The sequence below is a fragment of the Phoenix dactylifera genome, chromosome 3 (assembly GCF_051530095.1).
Source record: "Phoenix dactylifera cultivar Ajwa chromosome 3, Ajwa_hap1_PhDact_Kaust_v1.1, whole genome shotgun sequence".
Classification (NCBI taxonomy): domain Eukaryota; kingdom Viridiplantae; phylum Streptophyta; class Magnoliopsida; order Arecales; family Arecaceae; genus Phoenix; species Phoenix dactylifera.
The window spans coordinates 17876615-17888392 of record NC_143192.1 but is presented as its reverse complement, the minus strand read 5'-3'; the positions used below and the strand labels follow the sequence as shown (position 1 = coordinate 17888392).

The 11778-nt window shown below is 39.9% G+C and overlaps 1 protein-coding gene across 1 annotated transcript; it reads right to left on the bottom strand.

Moving 5' to 3' along the window:
- Positions 1–6011: 6011 nt before the first annotated feature.
- On the bottom strand, positions 6012–10726 carry LOC120108609 (uncharacterized). Its single transcript, XM_089929888.1, has 2 exons — positions 7138–10726; positions 6012–6535 (listed from the first exon to the last, which is right to left on the bottom strand). The coding sequence occupies exons 1-2, from the start codon at positions 10724–10726 to the stop codon at positions 6012–6014; spliced, it is 4113 nt and encodes a 1370-aa protein (XP_089786014.1).
- Positions 10727–11778: the final 1052 nt, after the last annotated feature.

The following is an 11778-nucleotide window of genomic DNA, read 5'->3' as shown; positions in this document are numbered from 1 at the left end:
GGATTTCGATCTAGAAAAATTTTTGAATTCTACGATCCGAGGGCGTTCATACAATGAACGACGTCCTATTCGAACTCCGCTGCGAACGTCGCATCGAACGGGGCGTATCTCAGCAGTGGTATCAGAGCCATGGTTCTAGGTAGCATGATTTGGACTTAAGGAATGATTACCAAATTTTTAATTTGATTTGTAAAGAAATTATGCTTGCTGAATTTTCTGCGTGCTGAAATTTCAGGTTGCTGAAATTTTCAGCATGCAGATTTTTTATTGGCTATGATCTAGCAAAATGTTCTAGAATTTTAATTAGATTATAATGTTTTAAATCAAGTAATGCATGATCTAAAATCCAGAGAATAGCATAATAGGTTTAAAGTTTCAGATCTAAAAATATACATGAGATGCATGTGGTAATTATAATGTTCATACTTGTTTAAGGTTATGTTTAAAATAATGTATGCATGAGATGTATATATTAGTTAAACAAAATTTATCTGCATGAGATGTAAATAAAATTCTTAAACAATAAGATATTTACATAAGATATAAACTGAAATAATTATGTCATTTATATAAAATGTAATCACATAATATATGAAAGGGTTTCATTATTACATAGGATGTAAACCTGAACCAATATGACATTTACATAAGATGTAAATCGAATGACATATGGTATGGGTAGATGGTTACATTAGATGTAAATCCCAAGAGACCTAAAACCTCACTAAATCAATCAAGAGTGAACGATACATTAAGCTAGCCATATTTGATTAATTGATCTAATTGGTTTCTAGAAAAGCTTAAAGATAGTTACTTAATTAAGACCTTGCTTTTTGAGTAAGGAGAGCCTTCCACCTGCTTACCTGGCCAATTGATCGATTACTTCCTATGGAAAGCTCAAAGTTGGAATCACTAAGATCTGATTACCCAATATTAAGTCGACTGGTCTTCCACCTTAGTAGAGTTGCTAAGATCTTTCTGGCGTTGATTAGTCTCGGCTGGATATAGTGGGCTAGTTACATCGGGGGATTTGTGGAGTGATTGATGTTGGAAATTATATCCTAAATGTCAATCGTCAGCATATTGATGATTGAATTTTGTAAATGAATTGACAAATTAAGAAAGTATTATTTGGCATTATTCATCATTTCATCTTCAAATGAACTCTTATATGATGAAGTCTTTAGGACTTATGTTATGATAAAGGAGGATTTATCTTTGTATCCTCAAACTTGTTCGCGACCAAATGATATGTTGTTACTAGGATGACAACATTATCGAGATTAGGTCGTTGTGTGACATATACGTTGGTTGTCCTCTTAACCAAGAAGTGTGGAGACACTGGTATGCCACACAGGTGAAGTGTAGGAGTACATTTCACGGAACATGATCAATTCCGGAATGCTCTACTGTCGAGAGATGTTCCGAGTAGATATGGATATAAGTTTGGCCCTTTGATCTGAGACCGCAACCTGTGACTAGCAAGCAACTCACTGTACTTTGGTACCGGACTACCTAAATTTCTAATTCAGTGACGGCAGGTCACTGGGTGCAGTCAAGTACTTGCGTAGTCAGTTGTGAGTCAAGATGGAATTGACCCCTCCTGAAAACAGGAGATAATGTCTTGTGATTAATTTAGTAAAACCTTGACCAGGATAATCCCAGTGAGGAGTTACGGGATATCTAAAGTTAATCACATAATAGATGTACTAATTATAGAGTTGACAGTGAGGTCTAAGTCATCCTGGCATTAGGAGTCAAAGGGATTGAATTATACAGTAACCATAGTCCAAAGTTCCAGAATATTTACTTCGCATATATTCAGCCTATCCGGACATCGGGTACCATTGCTAGATGGTCACATCGATTAGTATAGGAAGATGTTCCTATACTACCGGCTTAGGTTCAAACCTATAAGGTCACACGTATAGAAGTTTCTAGGTTGATCAAATGGCTGATTGATGATTAAGAATCATTCAGGGATAATTTGGTCAATTCGATTGACAAATTATCCTAAGCAAAAGTTGCATTAAAATAATTATTGAATTATTGGAGGATTAATTAGCAATTAGATTGCTAATGAACTCAATTTAATTGAGTAATTGGGCTTAGGTTGAGCCAAATTGAATAGGATTCAATTTGGGCTGCATCAGGGTTTGACCTAATAGGATTGGGTTCAACCCAAGTAGATTAAGCTTGACCAAATTGATGGAACTTGACCCAATTAGATTGAGCTTGATCCAAATCAATTAGAAGACCCTATTTGATGAGGATTATGAGTCCAAATAATCAGAATTGGATAAGGAGAAGAATCCCTAAATTTTAGGAACCCATCCTTATCTTCTTGGGGAAGAATGATACCTTAATTTATCCCCAATATTTTCTATATCTATCCTCCTTATTTTTGGCCAAAAATTGGCATGAGAAGAGAGGAGGCATGGGGCTATATTTTCCATAAAAATGGCACCTTAAATCTTTCTAGAAAGATTTAGATGAATTTTCTAATTTGTAGGGATTGTATGGTGCATGAAATAGGATGGTCTAGGGCTGAACTTTGGACATATAAATTCCTATCTTTTAGAGATCCAAAATGTATGAAATTTGGATATGTTTATCTCCTCTTAGCTTCCAAACCACCAGAATTTTTTGGGGATTTTATCAGTTAAATTAGTTGGCTAAATTAGGTGTGAGGCATGGGGTGGTCTTTTGGCTATAAAAGATCCCCATGCCTTGGGTTAAAATATACAATATTTAGAGGCTTTAAAAAATTCTAAAAAAATTTCTTGAGGGCCTCCATCCCTTCTTCTCCTTCATCCTTACATCCATCCTCCATCTCCTTGAAGAACAATCAAAGGTTGAGTGTTTAGAAGGAGAAGGCTTCAGCCACTGCAGTGTTCCTGCGCGAGTTAGCACTCCCGCGGAAAATGATCTACCTAGGGCTTCGCGTGTAATTCTCATAGAGGCCATTCATGTGCGTGGCTGCCAAGTCAAGGATCAGATCCACAAGTTTCTTCTATCATAAAAGGTATTAATTATTGGAAATTGTATCCTAAATGTCAATCATCAGCATATTGATGATTGAATTTTGTAAATGAATTGACAAATTAATAAAGTGTTATTTGGCATTATTCATCATTTCATCTTCAAATGAACTCTTATATGATGAAGTCCTTAGGACTTACGTTATGATAAAGGAGGATTTATCTTTGAGTCCTTAAACTTGTTCGCGACCAAATGATATGTTGTTACTAGGATGACAACATTATCGAGATTAGGTCGTTGTGTGACATATATGTTGGTTGTCCTCTTAACCAAGGAGTGTGGAGACACTGGTATGCCACACAGGTGAAGTGTAGGAGTACATTTCACCGAACATGACTAATTTCAGAATGCTCTACTGTCGAGAGATGTTCCGAGTAGATATGGGTATAAGTTTGGCCCTCTAACCTGGGACCGCAATCTATGACTAGCAAGCAACTCACTGTACTTTGGTACCGGACTACCTGAATTTCTAATTCAGTGACGGAAGGTCATTGGGTGCAGTCCAGTACTTGCGTAGTCAGTTGTGTGTCAAGATGGAATTGACCCCTTCTGGAAACAGAAGATAATGTCTTGTGATTAATTTAGCAAAACCTTGGCCAGGGTAATCCCAGTGAGGAGTCACGGGATATCTAAAGTTAATCACATAATGGATGTACTAATTATAGGATTGATAGTGAGCTCTAAGTCATCCTGGCATTAGGAGTCAAAGGGATTGAATTATACAGTAACCATAGTCCAGGGTTCCAGAATATTTGCTTCGCATATATTCGGCCTATCTGGACGTCAGGTACCATTGCTAGATGGTCACATCGATTAGTATAGGAAGATGTTCCTATACTACCGGCTTAGGTCGAACCTATGAGGTCACACGCATAGAAGTTTCTAGGTTGATCAAATGGCTGATTGATGATTAAGAATCATTCAGGGATAATTTGGTCAATTCGATTAACAAATTATCCTAAGCAAAAGTTGCATTAAAATAATTATTGAATTATTGGAGGATTAATTAGCAATTAGATTGCTAATGAACTTAATTTGATTGAGTAATTGGGCTTAGGTTGAGCCAAATTGAATAGGATTCAATTTGGGCTGCATAAAGGTTTGACCTAATAGGATTGGGTTCAAACCAAGTAGATTGAGCTTGACCCAATTGATGGGACTTGACCCAATTGGATTGGGCTTGATGCAAATCAATTAGAAGACCTTATTTGATGAGGATTATGAGTCCAAATAATCAGAATTGGATAAGGAGAAGTGATGTGGAACAAGATTAATGCATGCAATCTAAAATTTCTTTTTTTTTTTAATTAGATTTCAGCAACCCAATTCATAAACTATTAGCCAACTCAAATCTAACAGCTATCAGATGATTATGTTAAAATCGAATTTACTGTAAGAAACTACTGACAATTGATCAGTTCTTTTAATAAATTTAGAAGAAGGATCGTTGTTGATTAGGAAATCAACACATAATTAGGGCACGTTGTTCTACTTTTAGTTTCCTGCTGTTAAGTATAAAAATTTGGGAACTTAACTGAATCCAATAACGACTTACTCAGAATTTTAGTGGAAGGATCACACAAACACGATGCTCGAGAAAAGTCCTGGAAGAGGGAGGCAAGTCCAGGGTCCTGATTCGCTGACGGGTCGCCCTTCGTTGAGACGGATGGAGGAAACCGACAAGATCTGGAACAGAAGTCCTGGGTTAATTGAGGTAGCAGGATGTTTGGGAAAAACAAAACACAATAATCTATTCAAAGGATAAATAGTCCGGACGAAGGTTCGTCGGATCGGGAAGGAGTCCGGATGAGTGAATGGGAAGCCGGATGAGGAGCGCCGCCTGCGCTAGAGGAAGTTGTGGAAGTCAGGGAACGCCGCGTTCACTTAGAAGAGAAGGACTTTAGAGAAGGGAGGAGGGTGGGATCTTGGGATTGGACACCAAACTTCTTTCAGGCAATTCATCAAACAGCTTTTCCACTTTCATTGAATTTCATCCTCCCCTTACATACCGAGATAAACCCCTTTTATAGGCAGGGCAACCAGTTACATGATAAAGAAGGAATAAATGGCCTCATAACCGGCTGATACATTGATGCAACGATGGGAAATTAATCGTTCCAAGGAACTGTGGAAGCTGAGAAGACTCGTGATGGAGAACACGACGTTGAAATGGATCGGGATGGCTTCTTCTTGGATGAATAACAGCAGCGTTCAAAATCCCATGGCAACCGGCTGATATTTCCTTGAAACAGGGACGCCTCTTGGGCTTCAAAGAACGGCTGGAGGACATTGGAACCGAATGGGTTTCCTTCGGTTTCCCACCTCTTCATCTTCTGGGAGTGAATCTGATGCGGAAGAACAGGGAAACCGAACCGTCTCTTGCTGCTTAGGGAGGAAGATGATCCACGGGAAGAAGATGACTCGTCGGCTGGAGAACCACCTTGCTTCGTTGGTTGGAGAAGGCGTGGCCGGCTAGGAAGAAGAACCGGCGTGCTTCGTTGGTTGGAGAAGGCGTGGCCGGCTGGGAAGAAGAACCGGCGTCGATGGAGTTGGCTTCGGTCGCCTCTTCGTCTTCTTCGGCTGGAGCTGGGAGATGAGTACGGCGCTTACGGGACAAAACAGGGGAGCTGACGGTTTTGTGAAGGAACCGGTCTTTATGACATGGACCGGCTGGCTGGTAGTTCTTTTGGGCTGGTTTATTTTGAATGTGGACTCTATTATGACATGGACTCAATACTACTTAGGCTGGACCGACATTGACTTGACTCAACAATTACTTGAACTGGACTTGAATTGGATTGGACCAACTCAACATTACTTGACTGGACTTAACTCAACATTACTTGATTTAAATAAATAACTAGAGAAAATAAAAAAAATAAAAAAAAACTGGACGACACAAGAAATGTGGACTAGCAGTCAAGCCATAGTGATGCTGGCTCATTGGTGTCCCCACCAATTCTCCCGGACTAGAGAAAATTCAACTCCGTTGAAGGAAGTTGTTTCTGGCTCTGATAGTGCTCAAGAATGTCTGGATCAATCTGCTGCAGTTCCTCTCGGGTTATCCATGTGTCATCAGACTCTGGCCGACCGTGCCAACGAACTAGGTATCTCTGGTAGCCTTTCCTCCTAGTAGAAATAATTTGCTCGTCCAGGATCTTCTCAATGCGATCGTGTTTCTTGGAAAATTTTGGCCGTGGACACTCAGGTATGGGTTCACTCTCAAAGGAGGGATTAGGCTCAAATGGCTCACTGGGTATCGTTATTGGCTTTTTATACTTAACCAAATCAGAGATATTAAAGGTAGAACTAATGCCAAAATCTGGTGGTAAATCTACCACAAATGCATTTGATCCAATCTTCTTTAAAATTTTAAAAGGACCTGCTCCTCGTGCATGCAATTTCTTAACAGTTCCAGAAGGAAATCGTTCTGGTCTAATTCGTATCATAACATAATCACCTTCAGCTAAATCAGATGTCCGGCGATGTGAATCTGCTAATTGTTTATAAATTTGATTGCTGATATTTATTTTTTTATAATATCTTTATGCAGATCCCTAATATGTTGTGCAAATGACTCAGCTGACTCAGATGTCCTGAAATGCATGGGTAATGGAATGAGATCAACAGGTTTTCTAGGGTGTTGACCGTAAACAACCTCAAATGGACTCATGCCAATGGTTCTATTGACGGAACTATTATATGCGAATTCGGCTCGAGGTAGTAAAAGATCCCAAGTTTTCATATTTTCACCTACTAAACACCGAAGTAAATTACCCAAACTTCTATTTACAACTTCGGTTTGACCGTCAGTCTGAGGATGATATGCAGATGAAAATTTTAACTTTGTCCCCATTAGATGCCATAAAGTTTTCCAGAAATAACTGACAAACTTGACATCTCGGTCTGATACAATGGATTCGGGTAACCCATGTAGACGAACGATTTCGTTAAAATATATCCGGGCAACTTGAGAAGCATCGAAGGTTTTGGAACAGGGCAGGAAATGAGCCATTTTCGAAAATCTGTCTACAACCACAAAGATGGAGTCATGTCCCTTGGCAGTCCGTGGTAATCCTAGAATAAAATTCATACTGACATCTTTCCAGGGATATTCAGGTATTGGAAGTGGAGTGTATAATCCCGTATTCTGTCTTTGCTGTTTGGCAACAGCACAGATTCGACACTGAGCCACAATTTTGGCAACGTCGCGCTTCAAACTGGGCCAGTAGAATTGACGCTCTAGGGCTTCAATAGTTTTGGCCTTCCCAAAATGACCAGACAATCCCCCAGCATGTAATTCCCAAATTAAAAAATCTCGAACAGACGTATGCGGAACACATAATTTATTATTCAGGAAAAGGTACCCCTCTTGTAGGGAATACTTATCTATCTCTTTCGAAGTTCCTTGTTGGAGTGCAGACATGATTTTTCCAAAATCAGGACAGTTATCATATTCTTCTTTTAATTTTTCAAATCCAGTGACTTGAATACTGACTACTGACAACAGGTTTGCCTTTCGAGATAACGCGTCAGCAGCTCGATTATCTACACCGGAACGATGTTTTAATACAAAAGTGTATGATTGTAAAAATTCAACCCATTTGCCATGTCTAGGATTTAATTTCTTTTGTGAACTAAGGAATCTGAGGGCTTCATGGTCTGAATATAAAATGAATTCTTGTGGTAGTAGGTAGTGCCTCCAGAATTTAAGAGTTTGAATTATGGCATAAAATTCCTTATCGTAGGTGGAGTATTTGCGCCTGGTTTCATTTAGTTTTTCACTAAAATAGGCCACAGGGTGTTTGTCTTGACTTAGGACTCCACCAATTCCTACACCTGATGCGTCACATGCGACTTCAAAGACTTTAGAAAAATCAGGAAGTCGTAACACAGGTGCACTGGTCATTAAAGTCTTTATCTCCTCAAAAGCGCGATTACCAGCCTTAGTCCACTCAAAGGCTCCCTTACGAATACAATCTGTAATTGGTGCCATGATTGTGCTGAATCCTTTAATAAATCTACGGTAAAAGGTGGCTAACCCATGAAAACTTCTTACTTCATGCACATTCTGGGGTGTGGGCCAATTCTTGATTGCACTCACCTTTTCAGGATCCACAGATAGTCCATCTGGAGTCACAACAAATCCTAAGAATGTAACACGTGTCGTCATAAACTCACATTTCTTAAGGTTGATAAATAGGCTTTCGGATCTAAGCGTCTGAAAAACTTGCCGGAGGTGGTCTAGATGTTCCTCCTTTGTTTTACTGTAAATGAGGATGTCGTCAAAGTAGACGACAACAAATGTTCCCATGAAAGGTCGTACTACTTGAGTCATTAGTCTCATGAAAGTGCTGGGAGCATTTGACAGACCGAATGGCATTACTAACCATTCATATAGTCCATCCTTTGTTTTAAATGCGGTCTTCCACTCGTCTCCTGGTCTGATTCTAACCTGATGGTAACCACTTTTAAGATCAATTTTAGAAAATATATTCGATCTAGAGATCATATCTAGCATATCGTCTAGTCGGGGAATCGGAAATCGATATCGTATTGTGATCTTGTTAATTGCCCGACTATCAATACACATTCTCCAAGTTCCATCTTTTTTTGGAGTTAAAAGGGCAGGTACGGCACATGGGCTTAAACTCTCCCTAATGAATCCTTTTCTTAGGAGTTCTTCGACTTGACGTTTCAACTCGGCATGTTCGGTAGGGTTGAGCCGATAGTGAGGGGCATTTGGTAGGGTCGCTCCTGGGACTAGGTCTATTGCGTGTTGTATGTTCCTCATAGGTGGTAGTTGATCAGGAAGTTCCTCTGGGATGATTTCCTCAAATTCTTTAAGAAGACTAGTCATTTCTTCTGGAATTGGGCTTGTTTCTTTTAGACTAACTTCTTTAACAGCTAAAACCCACACAGAAGGGCTTTCTTTGATGTCTCTTTCTAGTTCTTTTGCGTTGATCAAGTGTAATCCCTTGGGTTGTTCTTCCTCTTTTGGTTTTATTGAGTTACTATCCTTTGGCTTTTTTGGTGGTGAAGGGTATAGTGTGATTTTCTTGCCTTTGTGCGTGAATGAACAAGTATTTGTTCGACCAAAAAGCGTGGCATCTTGATCGAATAACCAAGGTCGTCCTAAGATAATGCTTCCGACGTCCATAGGAAGAACGTCGCACCAAATTTCTTCCTGGTAGGATTGAAACTCAATGGGTACCTTGCAACGGTATCTAACAGGTATGGATGAAGTGTCTAGCCAGGCGACCTTGTAGGGACTGGGGTGGTCGACGGGTGTAAGTCCAAGCTTGGAAATCGTATCAGTGGAAACTGCGTTGATGCAACTTCCAATGTCAATGATAATTTTACAGACCTTGTTCCCATTGTTTATATAGGTGTGAAAAATTGTAGTTCGTCGCCAATCTTCACATTCCTTTGGTTGAGTCAGGGTACATCTTAGTACGTTTATCCTAACTTCAGGTTCAGTTTCTTCAGTGAAATTTGGTTCATCGAATCCCTCGGCTAGTTCAGGATCAGCTATGTGAATTTCTTCGTCTTCTACAGTTTCCCCCGGGTGTTCTTCTTCGATCTCTCCAATATGTAGGGCACGAGAAGGGCACTGGTTTGCAAAATGTCCAATTCCATGACAGTTGAAACATCTACCCCTTGAGCTACCCTCCCTACGTCCTTCATTCAGGGTGCCTTTGCCTCGGTCTTCTTTCCTGGGTGGAGGAGCAACTAATGGAGGTCTAGTGGTTGAGGTTGGATTTGGATTAGTTCTGGGGACTTGGTGTGGTTCGGGTCTAGGACCTAGTATACTCGAAGTTCTAGGTTCACTGGGTCGAGTGATTGGCATTCTTTGGAATCTCTCATAATCCTGCGCTAATTGATATGCCTGCTCTAGACTATAGACCTCTCGCATGAAAAGCTCTCGTTGGATGTCATTTCTTAACCCGGCACGAAATCGGGAAAGGGTGACAGAGGGATCCTCATTGACATGACATCGCATGAGATACTCATCAAACTTGGCGATGTAGTCAGTGACGGATTTGTTTCCCTGGGTCAAGGTCTGCCATTGATCAAGGAGGCGTTGTTGATAGGAAGTAGGTAGGTATTTCTCCCTGAGTTTATCCTTCATTTCATCCCAGGTTCGGATGGGTTCCTGTCTCCTATGTAAAATTAGACGTTCCACATTCTGCCAATAATATTTGGCTTGACCGAGAAGCCTCATTTTTGCAAATCGAATTTTACGCTCTTCAGACATGTCGTACCATTCGAAATAATGATTCATATCTGACTCCCAGTCAAGATACTCATGAGGATCCATGCGGCCTACGAAACTGGGTGCCTCAACCCTGACACTTCGAAGTATACGGTCATCGATGTCACGGTGATCATTAAGAGGTTGATTTATAGGATCACGACCTCTTTCATTGTGATGGGGCCTTTCTCTGGGATAGTCATCTAGTGGACGATTGTGATTTCTGTCAAAGTTTTGCCTATTCCTGGGATAGTCATTGACATGTTGGTGGTTCCGATCAAAGAGTGGGTGATCAATTCTTTCTCTTGGGTTATTGGCTAGGGAAGGGCTACCCCTATCTTGGTATTCTTCTAAGGCATCGACTCGGGTACATAACCTTCCTAGCTTCTCATTAATTTCTCTAAGGATTGAGCTGATATCAGGGTCCATCCCACGACTGGACTCAGGCTCGTCTGGTTGATAACTAGTTCCGGATCTGGTAGTCATGGAGTTTGGGTAGCTTTTCTTTGAAAATTTTATTATTTTTTTTTTCTTTACACAAACACCCTAATACAATAAAACAAAAACATGCATCACCCAACAATTTCTAAGGTTTTCCTAAAAAATTCTAGACAGCTCCTAACTGGGTTGAAGAGTACACTTAAGCCTCCAATCCGGTCTAATAACCTAGTCGACCAGGTAAGCTCCCAGGTAAGTGGAGGGGTCACGTTGCATGTAGCAAAGGTCCCACTTAAAACCCACTTTCCTCAAACAGAAACTGTCTCCCTTTAATCACTTAAAGGGACAAAGCTTGCCTAGACATCTGAAAGAGTAGATGCCCTACAAGCCAATCGCAATATGTATTGCGAAGGGTTTTTCTTTTGATTTGTCCAAATCATGTACATAACATTTAAATATGAATAAAGGCATTATGTTTTATCATATGCTGTTGATTATATTTATGATAAACTCCTTAGATTAGGGCAATGGTTTTAAGACTATGATGAGATCATACTAGTGAGACTTAAAATCCTAAAATCCTAATCTTAAATATTCCCAGTCATTGGTACATTGAGTCGGGGATCAATGATTACCGGAAAAACTGGCATGTCTTATGTATGCTCGATGCAGAGGATGATTGATCTCACAATCATTTGTGTGGAGACACTAATACAAAGATATGGGTGCTCATTAGAAGAATGAGTTCACTGAATTGACCTACAAAGAGAAATCTTATGAAGTCTTACTTACATGTCAAAAGATGATTCTCTTAGTGGGAGTTGTGCAACTGATCCTTTGACCTGAGATCACCATGGTATCTTGTGCACATGAACCTATGTTTTGGTTTACACTCATTCATGACAATAAGTTATGTACGAGGTCTTCTGGATATGGTGGATTGTGTACGAAGATTATGAGTAGGCCAACAAGGAATTAATCACTTCTAGTAAGAGAAGATAGCATCCTATTTATTCTAATCATATGATAATTCAGGAAGCCTT

Coding starts and splice junctions, on each gene's coding strand:
- LOC120108609 (XM_089929888.1), bottom strand. CDS start 10,726: ATGGACCCTGATATCAGCTCAATCCTTAGAGAAATTAATGAGAAGCTA. Junction 6,536..7,137: donor ATATCCCTGGAAAGATGTCA/GTATGAATTTTA, acceptor AACAATTAGCAG/ATTCACATCGCCGGACATCT.